The sequence below is a fragment of the Panthera tigris genome, chromosome A2 (genome assembly GCF_018350195.1).
Source record: "Panthera tigris isolate Pti1 chromosome A2, P.tigris_Pti1_mat1.1, whole genome shotgun sequence".
NCBI lineage: Eukaryota > Metazoa > Chordata > Mammalia > Carnivora > Felidae > Panthera > Panthera tigris.
Window position 1 is genome coordinate 51,136,001 of NC_056661.1, and position 16,406 is coordinate 51,152,406.

Genomic DNA, 16,406 nt, shown 5'->3' on the forward strand with positions numbered 1-16,406 from the left:
ATACTGGTAGTACTTCTGCAAAAGCTTTTTCTCTACATGTTCTGATTGTCGTCTCAAACTCAGTGTGTACCAAACTTAGCTCCTTGTCTTCCACCTCATACCCACACCTCTTCCTGCATCCCTGTGGTGCAAGCAAGTACACCAAGAGCACAGCTCTAGATCATCATCAAGTCTACAATGTGCCACTATTTTTTGAACAATCAAAATACTTCCATCTTTTGACATTCCCAAGATGTGATTCCAGTGTACCAGTCTTGCATTATCTCCCAATACTCTCACGCAGTCTTTCTTGGTCAGTACAACCTCATGAGTCCTCATAATTGCTTTCATGTTTTCCCAGTTTGCTTAAATATTTCCCCTTTATACCTTCATATGCCTTTATTGCCTATCCTTCAAGATTCAGTTTATATGGTAATTCTGGAGCCTTCTGGTTGCTTCAATTTGAGGAGTAAAGGGTTCTTTCTTTGAATCCACATGGCATTTTTATTTTACCTCTTATTGACAGAATTACTTGTTTACATGTCTTTTCCTCACCCCTTGCTCAGTACCTGACACATAGTGTGTACTCTGTTGAATGAAGTAACTTGACCTACTATAGAGTGAAGTCAGGATGTATTGCATAGAGGAAAAAATTAGACTGCGGCAGGAGTAGAATTTGGAGAGTGAAGGAAAGCAGATGGAAATGTGTGGGTAATGGAATTATGTGCATCAGGCACAAATTGATTATTTTCAAAGAATTGGGATGCAAATAAAAACTTTGAAAACTTTCAAAAATAAATAATGTTAAAATTTTCTCTGATTATTGGAATGATATTTTATAGTCTTAGAGTGCTTTTGAAGACCTATTATGGAAATAGCTGTGAATGGGGGAAAAAGCCATTTGGTTTATTTTTGTTTTCTGCTTGTTGGGTTATTGGGAATCTGCTTTTCCAGTCATTTTTTTTTTTCCTGCCTCAAGGTTGTAGCATTCCCCAAAGCAAACAAGATCCCCTTTGAAAGAGATCTTGAGTTAATGGGAAGAACACTATATTGGATGGTGGAAGATGGGTTCAAGTACCAGCACACCTAGTCCTATGGCTAGGATCGACACTGCATATTTCACAGGATTGTTTTGAAGACAAATGAAGTATTATGAAGATGTTTTGTGAACTATGTAACAGTATATAAATGTAAGGAATGGTAATTCCCTAATGTTTGCACATCTAGAATATAGGCATTGGAGGGACCCTTAGCATCTGGTCCATGAGAAAGGCAGTGTGGTGTAGTGGAGTGAACAGTTTCTGATATTAGATTGACTTAGGTTGGAATTCTACCTTTTGCCTTGAGCAAGATACTTGAGTCTCTGATTTTGATCTGACACGTGGGAATCATAGTAGCTACCGGGATTGTGAGGATTAAATAAAATACATAGCAGGTGCTTAATAAATATCCAGATCCCTTTCCTTGAAGAGCATTGTTAACTTCCCTTTCTCACACTGGGGGTCCCTACCTCCTCTGTTAGGCGTAATTTCTTGCCTTGGAATTCTAGAGGTTGATCCCTTCTGGAACAGCAGAAATGAGGAAGGGACACTTGTCCACTCTTGGTTTACATTTGTCTAATGGGTTGGCCCCTCTTGTCCAAGGTGTCCTAACAGTAGTAGGCACAGTTGCCCCAACAGACTTTAAGAATCAGCCATTACAGAAAGAGCCTGGAGGTGCTGCTGCATGGTCTGACCAGAGTCCATATAAGAGTAAGGCTCAAGAGAAACAGCTGTCCACGGCCCCCACAGTGTACTCTGTCTCTGAGCATGTTCATGGGCCTGCCAAGACTTCCTCAGCTGCTGGCTTGGTCCCCAAGTAAAGGTTATTAGAGCATGAAGTCTGGGGTCCGCTCCTTCAGACACAAACCACAGATGAGGCAGGCTCAGCCATCTTGCAAGAGGACAGGGCCTCTGTGCTACAGTTGGCTTTTACTCTAGTTGGCTACCTCTTATTTCCAGCCGGTTACTCCTGTGTTGACACTTGCCAAACAATCTCTGCTCATCTGGAAGTCTGACCACTAATTCACTGTCATAAGACCTGTTCTTTCCAAATCCTTCCTTCACATTGTTAACCCTACTAACTACATCACATTGCTAAATCTAGTATTTCCATGGACCATAGGGCCCAGAAACCCTCTGACTTCCCACAGATCTCCCCAAGCAGTGTGTTCTGGCAGAAAGAGCCAGAAAGATAGGGTGGTGAGTCCCAGCTCTCCATTTTTGTATTTGGGCAAATTACTTAATCTTCCTAGTGTTTTCCAGTCGGTAAAATGGTTTAATAAGACTGACCTCAAGGCTTGTAGTACTCATAAAATGAGATATGGCCCAGAGCCTGATAGTAAGAGTTTAGCAAATCTTGAACTGATTCCCTACTCTTTCCCAGGATGTGTTGGAACTCACCTTCTGTGCTTTTTACTTTAAATCATTTTTGGAACACTCTTCAGTCAATAGGCAAACTAGCAGACAATAAATAAAACACACCTTCTTTTCTCTCTTCTATCTTTCTTACTCATCTTTGTTCTTTTTCCTTTTCCAAGTGCTCGTGTTCTTCCCTTTCTATTCTTTTTTCCCTTTGTATGTGTGAATGTGGGTCCTTTTGTTTCTTTTCTGCTTCTCCTACCATACTTCAGCCAGGGTCAGGGAAAAATTAAGGAAATATTTTCACTGTGACAGAGCAGAAGATATAAGAGGTTAAGAAAGAAAAGTATTCTAGAATAGAACCAAGTCTCTTACTTTATGCCCTTAGCGTTAGAAATTGCATTAGTTATGTAGATCTAAACCACTTTGGTTTTGGTAAAAATTGAGGGGGAAAACTACTTAACCTATCCTTAGTATGGCCAGACCACATTTTTCTTCCTTCATATCTTAACTAATCGGATTTTTAAATTTATTTTTGTTTAAATATTATTTTGTTGTTTATTTTTGAGAGGGCGCAAGTGGGGGAGGGGCAGAGAGAGAGGGAGACAGAATCTGAAGCAAGCTCCAGGCTCCGAGATGTCAGCACAGAGCCCAACAAGGGACTCAAATTCTTGAACTGTGAGATCATGACCTGAGCCGAAGTTGGATGCTTAACCAACTGAGCCACCCAGGTGCCCCTTAACTAATCTGTTTTTGCAGTGATCGGCTCCAAGGCCAAAAAACAGATCCTTGCCATGCAAACTCTTTTAGGTTCCCAGGAGCAGAGGGAGATGAGGCAGTGGGAAGAGAGACTACAGGATGGTAGAAAATGAGATGAACTGTGGGAGGCTGGCAGAATTGGAGCTCCCTTATGAAGTGTTCTCTCTTTTTTTTTTTTTAATTCTTTTTACTGTTTATTTTTGAGAGAGAGAGAGAGACAGAGTGTGAGCAGGGGAGGGACAGAGAGAGAGGGAGACACAGAATCGGAAACAGGCTCCAGGCGCTGAGCTGTCAGCACAGAGCCCGACGCAGGGCTTGAACCCACAAACTGCGAGATCATGACCTGAGCCGAAGTTGGGCGCTTAACCGACTGAGCCACCCAGGCGCCCCTGAAATGTTTTTTATGAAATGAAAAGAATAATTATCACTTACCTCTCTCATAAAGTGATTAGGAGGATCAAATATGAAAGTGCTTGTGAAATGTGAAGCAGATAAATTGCTACTTAAATGTATCATTTATATTTATTCAACTACAAAACACCTATTTCTCTTTTTTTTTTAAGTTTATTCATTTTTGAGAGAGAGAGAAAAAAAAACAAACAGGGGAGGGACAGAGAGAAAGGGAAAGAGAGAATCCCAAGCAGGCTCTGCACTTCGAGTGCAGAGCCTGAAACAGGACTGGAACGCACAAAGGCAAGACTATGACCTGAGCCAAAATCAAGAGTCAACTGACTGAGCTGCCCAGGAACGCCCAAAGCACGTATTTCTTGACATCCACTGCTGTGCATTGGAGAACTTAACTAATAGGAAAGGGTCCTTATCTTCTGAGGAACTCAAAAGTTAGAGGGTATTTTTAGGATAATGAGTACAATGGGTCTTCAGACTGTGGACCTGAAGACTCAGAATTGGCCTAAAGAAGGTTATAGTCAGGCTACAATCTCAAGATGACTTAACCCTGTAGGTGTGCCCCAAACTTGCTTTCTATGTGTGTCACCAAAATGAGGACTAAAGCAGTTCAAATGCTCCATGAGCAGGAGGAAGCTGTGGGATGATAGGGAGGGTCCCCACAAAGCCTGGAGCCTCGTCAGCATCAGAAACCACAGAAAACCAGGTCAGTGCATGGGGCCTGCTCCCTCAGCTCCAGGGCTCAGCTATGAGTTCTGGGGCTTCCTGAACAGACAGTACTGATTAGAGGATCCTTGAAGCTGGAGGTCCCTTTGGCTTGGAGCCCTTTGCCCAGAAGAGCTGGGTGGAGAGAGGAAGCTAGGCTATAGTCCTGAGGGTCACCCAGGTAGGGAGCAGGAGGAGTATGGGAGCATGTGCGATTTATATGCATCCTGTAATGACTTTTTGTTGTTCTGTTCAACTCTAAGTGGTGCCTTGGTCACCATTGTCTCCAGGCCCCATTGCAGAACAGTGCTTAATAGCTCTATTAATTCTCTAAGTGAGGGGATGTAGCATGTCTCCAAGGAAGCTCCCAAGTCCAAGAGCGGTAGTGGGCGGGTGTTGCGGCAGTAGGAGGGGTTAAGAAATAGGTACAGCCCTCCATCCTCCTAACCCTGTGCTGGCCTCTTTCCTGTTATTTCTCTGCATGAGCAGGAGCCCCTTGCCCTCCAGGTGGAGGCAGTAGGATTTGGGGCAGGGGGCGGGGGGGGGGGGGGGGCGGCGTGAGCAAGCGTCCCTCAGTTCCTCCGCTAGGGGAAGGAATGTGGCCTGGCTGGCTGGTTAGGATCTAGGATCGAGGAGGAGCTTTGGGGCAGGGCGGGGCAGTGGCAGGCTGAGGCGAGGGCTCCTGCTCCCTGCACTCTCTGCTACTGAACAACAAGTCCCTGCCATCCTTCAGGCTGTGCAGCCATGTTCTGGGGGCTCTGACCCCACGGAAGTCCATGGGGAGCCCCAGACTGGCGGCCCTGCTCCTGCCTCTCCTGCTGCTCATTGGCCTCTCTGCCTCCTCTGGGATTGGCTGCCCCTATCTTCTGCACTGGAGCACCCACTGTCTGCTGGCCTCCCACATGGTAAGATACCCCCACTGCCCAGTGGGGACAGCTGCCTGCCACAGGCTGGTAAAGGTCCCCACTCTTCGGCCTGTCCTCTCCTGCCTCCCAAGTCCCTGTGCCCTGGTGACAGCCCCATTGTGTCGTTTATATGGTCTCAAAGGGGTAGCCAAGGTTCTGGTGTGCTGAGGGCCTGGGCAGGGTTGAGCTAGAAAGAAAAGAGCTAGAGTGGATGGGCTATTAGCTTATGGACCTTAGAATTAGGTGATTTGAACCAAAGACCCCAGGGAGAATGCCCCCCATGGGAATCTCTACTAATAATTCTTCTCTCTTTTCTTACCCTTACTGGGCCCTGTGCCTTCAGGAAGACGCACTCACTGGTGAGTCTCATTCCCTGCCCTGATTCTCTTCTTTGCCCCTTTTGTTCCAGATCCCTAATGAGCTAGTCATTTTTGTTCCCAAATTGGGAAGTAGCATAACAAGGAAAAATCACGGGGTTTAGAATCAAGACAAGCCTGGATTTGCATTGCAGTTCCACCACATACTCCACATGTGGCTGCAAGCAGTGCCCTTAGTCCCTCTGACTCTCCATTTCTGAGGGGTAGAGCAGTGCGGTAGAAATGATGGTACCATGAAAACTGTTGCCCCTGGGCTGAGGGGAGGATTAAATGAGAGACAGGATAATCTCTCTCCCTTAACTGATCCCTCATTCCTGTCGGAGATACAACACTCCTTCATATCTTATGGTACATTCTGGTTTACAAATCATTTTCCCACATATTATCTTACTTGATCTTGACAACAGTCCTACTTTATGAATGAGGAAGCTGAGGCTTAGAGAGATCCGTCACTTGCTCAAAGCCACACATCTCAGTCTCAAGTGCAACTTGTCTGAGGCAAGAGGGACCTTCTTGGACCCTATCATTTGATTTTCTTATTATCCTTCCTAGGAGGGTCTGCTCATATTCCTTGCCATACCCAGTTGGCCCTTCCTGTGTCTCTAAAGTCCTGGTGTGCTCAGCTCTGGCTCCCCGCCTGCTATTTACACCTGCATCTGATGTCAAATCCTTCAGGTATGAGAAATAGTTCTTTGGGCCCTTCTCAGTGGAGATGGGAATTAGGAGCATTGGCGGGGGGCAGGGGGCAGGGGTGCGGCAGTCTGAGGAAAGTGGGACTTATCATCCTAGAACAGATGTCTGTCCTATTGTCAACCTCAACAGAGACAGGTCATCCTAAAATAGCATAGCATGACTGATATTCATGGGTTCACTTTTATCATTTTGTGAAGGTGTTTCTCCTTTCCACTGGTACCAATTCTTGGCATTAAAATGTTTTAGTTCTGTGAGTTTCCTATTATTACCTTCTATTCACAAAGTAAGATCTTTCTTAATTCAAGTCTGTATTTTAATTGCCTAGCTTAGTGCCTGGCACATACTAAATGCCCAGACAGTGTTTAACAATTGGCAGCTTCTAATTTTTCACTGCTGTAAATAATGCTACAGTGGACATCTTTGCATATATATAGCTTTTTCTCTACCTAAGGAATTAATCCTTTTTTGACTATATCATAATTTTTAGGACTAAAGAAGCTTGATATCATTACCCTCCATGATCTCAAATGACTTCCTGCCTAACATCAGGCCACACTTCCAGGTAGGGGAGGGGCAGTGAAGGGCTGGATAGCCAATGTGTCCTTTCCTGCGCAGACCTCCAGGGGGGCTGGATCCACTTCCTGGTGCAGAAATACAAAAAGTCATACAAGTTCCGGTTCTGTAGGAGACACAAGATGCCAGCATCTGCTCAGGTACTCCCCCTGCCAGTTCCAGCCCTGCCTTATACCCCACAGCCCTTTCCTTTCTGGCCTTTCATTTTGTTCTCTAGCCACATGAGAGATAGAGAACATGGTGATGAAGTAGACTATTCTGTCTGTTACACAGTTAGGGAAACTAAGGTCTAAAGGTTGAGCAACTTGCCTGTGGTACCCCAGGTTCCAGAAGCAGTAATAGAAGCCCGATTCCTGGCCTAAGGCCAACCCTGTTCTCTGCCTACAGAGGAAGCTGCTGAATAGCTGTTGCCTGTCTGAGAAGGATCATCACATTGCTGTCCCCTTCCCAGACATCTCTCACAAGGGATCACGCTCTAAAAGGACCCAACCTTCATATGCAAAGGCAATGGAAGGTCTCCCCAGACCCAGCTCACAAAGGCATGGAGGTACGCATGGGGTATGACCAGAGATGGGTGCAGCCAAGTAATGGTGACTGCGCTAAGGCCAAGAGACAAGACTACCAGTTCTCCTTCTCCCCAGGGCCCGAGTTCTCCTTTGAATTGCTGCCTGAGGCACGGGCTATTCGAGTGACCATTCCCCCAGGACCCGAGGTCAGTGTGCGTCTTTGTCACCAATGGGCACTAGAATGCGAGGAGCTGAGCAGTCCCTTCGAGGCCCAGGTATGGAGTGTTGTCTCCCTTTGAAAAACCAGATCACACAGCACTGCAGCAAAAAGGACCTCTCTGTTGTACACATGGGGAGACTGAGGCCCAGAGAGGGACAGTAATTGTTTATGACCTTACTACATTTCTGAAGTGCCTAACATTAAGCCTTCTTTGGATTAGACAGAAAATGCAGAAGGGAAAGGGCAGACAGAGAGACCTGGAGCAGCCATGAACGCCTAGCAGAGAAATGAATATGGCATTTATCCCCAGTGAGAAGACCGTTAATGAGATTCAGGTTGCACTAAGAAGGCTTTTCAATCTGCTCCCCCCCCCCCCCCCCCCCCCCGGCCAGGAAGTGGTCACATCTGTCTTGGTACCCTTCCATCTCCTTCCTTTTGTTGCTGCCCCTCAGAGAATGAGATGTTCCCCATTCACTCAACCTGGGCCCTGATACCCCACTTGAACCTCCAGTTGTTGTGGATGCCCTTGTATGCACTTGGTATCATTTGCAGGGAATGAGGCTATACCTCTGATTCCCTCAGCTCTCTTCATTTATAAAAACAAAGATCATTTTAGATGCTGGCATTTAATTAATCAAGTTAATGCTTCTAGCACCTACCTGGCGTAGAGTAGGGTCTCTAGAAATGTATAATCCTTTCCCTATTTCCTCCCTTTCCCCACTCCATATATTGAGATACCCAGAGCAAATAGACTACAGAGCAGGGACCTCCCTCCTCCCTGAGAGGAAGTTTCTTGGCGAAAGAAATAACTCTCCTATAAGAAAAAAAATAACTCTCCTATAAGAGGACCTTGGCCAAGGTCCCAGCTTCCTGCTGCCCTTGTCCAGGGTGCCTAAACTCTTTCGGCAGGCACCTCTTCACTCCTTTTGCTGCTTTGTCAACAGAAAATTGTGTCTGGGGGCCATGCTGTAGACCTGCCTTATGAATTCTTTCTGCCGTGTCTGTGCATAGAGGTGAGCAGAGGAGAATGTATGGGTTGTCCATGGCTCCAGTCCTAGGACTCCTAGAGGCACAGTTGGTCAAGCATATCTCCAGTAAGTCAGGCCTTAAAAAGACTGGGTATTGATGAGATGCTTGGGAAGACTGCTACCAACTTGACTGTGAGCCACACACTGGGTCAGAGATGGAAGTGTCCTGGGACACTTTGGGGGGTGATTCCAACTTAGTCCTACCCAAACCCAGCTTTCCCTGGTTCAGACTGGCCTCATCCCACAGAGACAGAATACACAGTTGCCTTCGCTGTGTGTTCTGAAGAGTCACAGTGGAGGCACATGTGGCCACTGCAAGGTTTCATGTGGCTCCAAAAGTCTTGTCCCCATAAGCTCTCCATAGCAGCTCTCCAATCCTTATGAAGCTGAGGTGCCTGGCGTTAAGACTTATTTGAACTAAACAGAAAATTCAGGGGACCTTGTTAACCAGGAGGAGACAAAAGGGAAGGTTCAGGCAGATACCTGAGGCAGAAAGCAACAGCCAGGGTGTTTGGGCAGTCCAGGGGAAGGGGTCCACACAGGGCACCGGACACCTTGGGAATCACTGAGGGCAGAAGCCAGGGAAGCCAAAAGTGGAGGAACATGGACCTCTCCTCTTTTTGGGGAGGATAGGTTCTGCTCTCCAGGGAGAAGAGGACTCAACCCCAGCCCCATACTTACTGGTCTTTCTCCTGTACTCTGGTCACACACCACTTACCCTTGCCCATACGCTGCCCTGCTTCCCCTCATCCATGCTCTGCCAGTTCAGGCAGCTTGCATCAGGGAAGGGTCAAGCCAGAATGAGTTTCAGATGTAAGTGATACAGGAAAAGCCATTCCTATGACCTTCCCTGACTGCTCTCCCCTGTCCCCGCAGGCATCCTACCTGCAAGAGGACACTGTGAGGTGCAAAAAATGCCCCTTCCAGAACTGGCCTGAAGCCTGTAAGTGCTGTACATATGCACTCTTGTGTATTCACAGCCTCTCTCTCTCTCTTACACACACACACACACACACACACACACACACACACACACACTTTGCACCTATGCTGTGGAGGAAGTCCCAGAAGCCATGCAGGCACTTTCCGTGGAGTTGGTGGGGGAAAAGGGCTATCACATCTACCAATCAGCCTGCCAATATATCAGTATTGAACATTGTACTAGGCACTGTGAGAGGTTCAGAAATATGAGACCCAGCAGGTGGTGTTCTAAGAGGATGGACCAGAAATCTTGGGGTCACATCCCACTTATTCTTCTCTGAGTCTCAGTTTCTTCGTCAGTAAAGTAGTGATACCTTCCCTGCCTTACTTTCCAACTGTTGAGGAAATGAATGTTGAATTCAATATTTATGTGAAAGTGGTTGGTGATGTCTAAAATGCTGTATATATGTTATTATCCTAAAATTAAAGAGACAGGACCCTGAAACATAATAAATGAGAAGCACATAGCAGCCTACAGTCCAAGCCATTGTTATAATTAAGGATTAGGCTGTAGATCATGAACTCAGGAAAGGGAGAATCCCATGCAGGCTGTCTGAGCAGAGAAGGTCTCTTATAGAAGATGACACCTGAGGTGGGCTCAGAAAATGGGAAGGATTTTATTTTTTTTAATGTTTATTTATTTTTAATAGAGAAAGAGAGAACAAGTGGGGGAGGTGCAAAGAGAGAGGGAGACAGAGGATTCGAAGCAGTCTCCATGCTGACAGCAGAGAGCTGAATGTAGGGCTTGAACTCACAAACCATGAGACCACAACTGAGCCAAAGTTGGATGCTCAACCAACTGATGCTCACCCAAGCAGGATCCCCATGGGCAGGATGTCAAAAGGAGAATAGGGAGGGGAACATTCCTGGTTCTAAGAGGAACCTAAGCAAAAATATATGGATTTTGAGTTTGGGAGCAGCAGGGAGCTGGCCAGAATGGAGGCACAGGAAGGAGAGGAGACAGTTTAAGTAGAAAAGGTCATAAAAGGTCTGGAGAAGGCGTGCTCATTTATTGGGTACCTAGACATTCCAGCAACTCTGCTGGCTGTCTTCAAAAAGTCATCCCCTGCTGCTCTGGGGATTGGGGTGCAAAGCGAGGCTGAGGCTGAAGCAGGGCCTAGGCCTCCCCAGGCCTCACTCTCTGCCCCTGCCTGCCGCCTACCCAGATGGCTCGGACTTCTGGAAGTCAGTGCACTTTACTGACTACAGCCAGCACAGTCAGATGGTCATGGCTCTAACACTCCGCTGCCCACTGAAGCTGGAGGCCTCCCTCTGCCAGAGGCAGGGCTGGCACACCCTCTGTGAAGACCTCCCCAATGCCACGGCTCGAGAGTCACAGGGGGTGAGACAGGCCTGCCCAGGACTCCCAGGACCGTGGGGCCCAGGGCTCTGCTCCCTGACTAACTCCCTTCTCCTACCACAGTGGTATGTTTTGGAGGGAGTAGACTTGCACCCCCAGCTCTGCTTCAAGGTACAAGCATGGGTGACAGGGGATGGGGAAGGGTATGGGTGGTGCCTAGAGCTTGCTGACTTACCATTCTTGGATTTCTCAGTTCTCTTTTGGAAATAGCAGCCACGTTGAATGCCCCCGCAGGACTGGTGAGCCAATAAATGACCCTTTTGGGACCCCCTTCCACCACTTAACCCTTACCCAACTGTGACCAAGCCAGACTCTAGCCCTGCCCTGACTTCTCTATCAACCACAACCCAGCTCCAACCATTCCTACAAACAGAATGTCTTGTATTATGCTCTTTCCCACCCTGGCAGCCCCATCCTGGAATGTGAGCATGGATACCCAGGCCCAGCAGCTGGTCCTTCACTTCTCCTCGAGGATGCACGCCACCTTCAGTGCTGCCTGGAGCCATCCAGGCTTGGGGCAGGACAGCTTGGTGCCCCCTGTGTATAGCATTAGCCAGGTATGGCCTAGTAGCCAGGGTTTGTCTCTCACCCCCACCCAAGGTCGTGTTGCTAGGAGCACAGCAGGTGGAGGCAAGCAAATCTCTGACTTACATCATGTGATTATTTGTTTACTTGATCAGCCTTTGTTGGCTGGTTTCTCTGCCAGTCAGCAGGGTCTTTAATGGGGCAGTGTCTAATCCATTTAGTTTCTGAACTTACAGGGAATAAACAGAGGCAAGAGGCTGACCCTCTTACATCCAGCTGTCTTCTGACCTGGTCAGTCTGCCACATTTTATACCAATGCCCTCTCTGGAAACCCCTGTCCTCTTCCCCTGTGTTCCTGCTTGCCTCCACAAGGCACTTGGCAGAAGTTCCCTGACTGTCTTGGGAGACAGAGTCCCTGGAAGCTAAAGTCCTTTTTGCAGAATACTGTAAACCACTGACAGATTTAACTCTATTATGTGAACTGAGAACAGTTTGACTAGCAGACTTTCTTCTGTGGATCTAAAATAAAAACCATAATAAAATATATCCCCCAAACCATAGCACCAATCTGACTAAGCATGGTCAGCTTTTTCCAATTCTTTCTTGAATGCTCACTTGCAGCTTGGTTACTTGTTTTGAATTTTTTTTTTTAACATTTATTTATTTTTGAGACAGAGAGAGACAGAGCATGAACGGGGGAGGGTCAGAGAGAGAGGGAGACACAGAATCGGAAGCAGGCTCCAGGCTCTGAGCCATCAGCCCAGAGCCCGATGCGGGGCCCGAACTCCCAGACTGTGAGATCGTGACCTGAGCTGAAGTTGGACGCTTAACCGACTGAGCCACCCAGGCGCCCCTGGTTACTTGTTTTGTATTCTATGAGGGCTCCCAGGCAGACAGATGGTAGCAAATGTTTAAGATTTAACACCAAGCCATGCTTAAGATTTAAGACAAAGTCACATGGGATAACCTAAGATTGAGTGCTAAAGCCATGGACTCATCTCTCTCTGTGAGCTGGGGAAAGAGCACCTTCACTGAGTTCAGCCGTGGTTTGAGAGTCACTGTGTCAGCATCTGCTGACATCTGGCTGGAGAATGGGGTCTAGGACAGAGGTGGTACAGGGGTTGGAGGTGGAGAGAGTTTCCAAAAGATGGAGACTCTGGTCAATTCCCTAACCAACACCCAGAATGTAGAGTGGAGCCATACCCTGTCTGTAAACAGATGGCAATCAATTCTGTCCAGTTTAACATGTATTTATTACATCCCTTCTCTGTATCTACTCTGTATTAGACTCTGGGAGCTACAAGAAAAGTATTTTACACAGTCTCTGCCCCTAAGGAGTTCAGTACTAAATGAATACACACTACACTGTGGAAGATAGAGGGTGTTCACATGCACACTCATATGTGATGCTCTCAATAACCTGGTAAAATAAAGATTACTAGTCCTCATATATAAATGAAGAAACTGAGGGTCAGGGAGAGAGGTAACCTATCTCCATGCAAAGATCACACAGCTAGGAACCACAAAGGCAAGAGTTAAGCCTGACTTTTTAAAATTGTGGTCTTCTGACTTCACAACTTAGGTTCTCTCCCATGAACAAGCCATCCCCTCAGACATGTGGGACAGAGAAGGGAGGCAGGGTATAATTAGCCTCCTTGGTTTGTGAGCTTCTGGAGGACAGAGATGACATCTGTGTCTTCTTTCCTCAGGGCTTGACACAGAGTAGGCACCCATAGTATGTTTGTTGATGAATGCCTGATCGCCTGATTAATATGTATCTGTTCAGTGGTTCAGATCCAGGAATGATCACAGAAGGATCTGAGAATGAAGCAGGGGGAAGACTTTTTTGTCAGCAGTGGCACTTGGCTTTAAGCCTGGGTAGGATTTGGGTGGGGGTAGAGGGGAGTAGAAAGGAGGAAGAGCATGGGCTAAGACTCAGACTGGACAGAATCAGATGTGACTCTATGGGGATAGTCATTCTGTTCTTTGTTCCCACAGACTCAGGGGTCAAGCCCAGTGACGCTAGACCTTATCATTCCCTTCCTGAAGCCAGAGAGCTGTGTCCTGGTAAGGAATCTTACCCTCACTCTGCACATTCCGCCTTAGCATCTACTCTTCAGGGGGCACATGGGGCAAATGCAGTCTGCAAAAATGTTTGGTTTGGCCAACATGGTGTTTGAAATTGGAATTAGTTGCCACCATTTAAATATTGGAGAGTTCATATTTTAAAAAGCTGATTTCTGGCTTCTCCTCGAAAATCAGAAAACCTGGTACTGTGTCCACATTCAGGCATGGTGACAATGGGCTTGAGCTCAGTGGCATCTGATTACTTCATTCAGAGCCTGTGCCCTCCGGGTCCTCATGGACACCCTGGCCAACTTTGAGTTTATTTTTTGAGTTTGCCACTCTTGACCTGTTGTGTGCCCAGCCAGGGCTGGACCAAACACACCCTGTGCTGGAGAAATTCCCTATCCAGGGGAACTCCCCTTCTGTCCCCATTCAACTTCCCCTGGGAGGAGGGGCCACCCTGGCTTACAGGGATGGGGGGGCTCTGTGCCTTCAGGTGTGGAGGTCAGATGTTCAATTTTCCTGGAAGCACCTTTTGTGTCCGGATGGTGAGTTCTTGGGAGAGTGGGGTGGGGTAAGAAGGAGGATGGGCACTGAGGACCCTGGCTTGGCCTCACGCTGCTTGACTCAGTCTCTCATAGACACCTGGGGCTCTTGATCCTGGCACTGCTGGCACTCACCACCCTCTCGGGCATTGTTCTGGTCCTCACTCGCCGGCGCCCACTGTCAGGTAAGTACACTCGGGGGTAACCTGAGGATTCAGATCTGCACAACGTCTAGGCTGGTTGCCCCCCACCCTTCCCCTGCTTAGACTCCCTTCTCGGATAGTCAGGTTCGTGCTGCTGCACCAAGCTCTCTGCTACCCAGGGTGGGGAGCCTCAGGCCCCCTAGTGGTCAGGAATGGTTAAGGCAGAACAAAGGTCCCTCTGTGCAGGTGGTTACTGTTAAGAGTCTCTGCGCACGAGACTATTGGGGCGGAAATCCAGCTTGCTCTGCACCTGCCAAACTTGGCACCTAGACTTGGCCCCTTCTAGGGAGCTTTCATCTTATTAGCCCAAAGGCACAGTATAGGCTAAAGTTGCCTTGGGTACCCATCCACAGCGTAGATAAGGAACTAGGTTCCTACATCATACTAGTTCCTAGGCACCCTATGATGTAGCCCCAAGGCGGGGAGTGGGGGAGGGGAAGTGCTGGGTGTCTCTTACCGCCCCCCCCACCTTGTTCATTTGCTCCCGCCCCCAGGCCCGAGCCACGCGCGGCCGGTGTTGCTGCTGCACGCGGCGGAGTCAGAGGCGCAGCTGCGCCTGGTGGGAGCACTGGCTGAACTGCTTCGGGCAGCGCTGGGCGGCGGGTGCGACGTGATCGTGGACCTGTGGGAGGCTACGCGCGTAGCGCGCGTGGGCCCGCTGCCATGGCTGTGGGCGGCGCGGGCGCGCGTGGCGCAGGAGCAGGGCACCGTGCTGCTGCTGTGGAGCAGAGCCGACCCCAGTCTGGCCGGTGGTCCGGATCCCGGCGCAGCGCCCCTGCGCGCCCTGCTCCGCGCGGCCCCGCGCCCGCTGCTGCTGCTCGCTTACTTCAGTCGCCTCTGTGCCAAGGGCGACATTCCCCCGCCACTGCGCGCCCTGCCACGCTACCGCCTGCTGCGCGACCTGCCGCGGCTGCTGCAGGCGTTAGATGCGCTACCTTCCACCGAAGCCGCCAGCTGGGGCCGCCTCGGGGCTCGTCCGTGCCTGCAGGGTCGCCTGGAGCTGTGCCGACGGCTGGAACGGGAGGCCGCCAAATTTTGCCAACTGAGGCTGAGCAGAGAGAGGCCTAGGGGTACTGGCTGGAACCCCTGAATGAGCCTTCTACCCTTGAATCCTTGGGGTGCCACCTCGGGACTACTGGCCAAAAATCCTTACGCTGTCTGCCAACCTGGGAGCAGAGCACCTCCCTCACTGTCCCAGCCCCTTCCCCACGTGTGCCTGGCTTCTTCCTTAGGATTACCCTTTCAGAACCAGCAGGGAGAGTTGGTCTTTACTGAGGGCTCCACCGACCCCAGTCCTGTGGGGGTGGGGGAATCTTCCCACTTCTCTTCAAAATTCCGGAAAGAGTATTTTGCACATGAACCAGTCCAGGCTGGAGAGGTTGTGGGACAGGGATAGAGGAGGCAGGAGCTATGGCAGTTCTGAGTGAGGGGTGACTTCAGGGGGTGGGAGAAATTCCCTTTCTGAGCCAGGATACTGCTTTCCCAGACTGGAGCCTAGCCCAGAGGAGGATGGAGGGAGAGAGAGAGCCTGATCAGGGAAAGAGGTTTCAGCCTTGAGTGGCCAGGACACAGGTGTGACTAAGATCAAGAAAAATAAATAAAGGTGAATATAATGGATAAGCTAAGAGACACAATGTGCTTCTCTACTGTGCTCAGGATGCTGAGTTGGAGGGAGGGTCAGCACAGCCCTGCCTGGGGGTTGTTATGCATCAGTTTGTGGGCCCAAACCCTGCGTGTCCACACCTACAACCACATACTCCACATTCTCACAAGCAATGCCTCTGAAAAGGCAAAGGAGGACCTGGAAATTCTCACTGTGAACAGGTTCAGGAAGGTCCATTTGTCATGTAGCCAGCCCATGACAACAGCACAAATGGGGCCCCCTGTCTGCCTGGCTCTGAGTTCCTTTCCTCCATACCACACTTGAGCAGAGGCCAGGAAGTGGTGAAAAGCCCACTTTCTGGTGCTCTTTGTCCCTGCCTTTAGAGCTCCTGTCCCACAAAGGGTCACTAAGTCCCAGGGAGTACGTGAGAAGGGACCTGGAGTGCCCAGTATGAGGAGATTCAATAGGCACCAAAATCCCAGATTCACGTGGCAAGTGGAAATGCCCTAAGATTGCCCAGGCCCTCTTCCTTAGGGACTCCCAGGGTGAGTAAGAGCTCCCTTACTCAGCTGT

General features: G+C 48.8%; 1 protein-coding gene across 3 annotated transcripts in view; it reads left to right on the top strand.

Annotated features, from left to right (window-relative positions):
* Positions 1-16,367, top strand: part of IL17RE (interleukin 17 receptor E) — a 46,908-nt gene extending 30,541 nt beyond the window's left edge. Inside the window, exons 1-19 of one of the 3 annotated variants that reach the window (XM_042979491.1) lie at positions 3,780-4,248; positions 4,981-5,152; positions 5,496-5,511; positions 6,082-6,204; positions 6,838-6,935; positions 7,183-7,342; positions 7,437-7,576; positions 8,466-8,534; positions 9,426-9,492; positions 10,697-10,872; positions 10,954-11,001; positions 11,084-11,129; positions 11,299-11,447; positions 13,414-13,482; positions 13,979-14,030; positions 14,114-14,212; positions 14,725-15,300; positions 15,717-15,833; positions 16,217-16,367. In XM_042979491.1, the coding sequence (XP_042835425.1) occupies positions 5,024-5,152; positions 5,496-5,511; positions 6,082-6,204; positions 6,838-6,935; positions 7,183-7,342; positions 7,437-7,576; positions 8,466-8,534; positions 9,426-9,492; positions 10,697-10,872; positions 10,954-11,001; positions 11,084-11,129; positions 11,299-11,447; positions 13,414-13,482; positions 13,979-14,030; positions 14,114-14,212; positions 14,725-15,300; positions 15,717-15,787 (2,088 nt within the window). In that variant the 5' untranslated portion in view covers positions 3,780-4,248; positions 4,981-5,023 and the 3' untranslated portion in view covers positions 15,788-15,833; positions 16,217-16,367. Of the gene's footprint in view, positions 1-3,779; positions 4,249-4,980; positions 5,153-5,495; positions 5,512-6,081; positions 6,205-6,709; positions 6,936-7,182; positions 7,343-7,436; positions 7,577-8,465; positions 8,535-9,425; positions 9,493-10,696; positions 10,873-10,953; positions 11,002-11,083; positions 11,130-11,298; positions 11,448-13,413; positions 13,483-13,978; positions 14,031-14,113; positions 14,213-14,724; positions 15,301-15,716; positions 15,834-16,216 lie in introns of those variants that run through there. The other 2 variants (XM_042979490.1, XM_042979492.1) reach the window with 2 other exon arrangements.
* Positions 16,368-16,406: the final 39 nt, after the last annotated feature.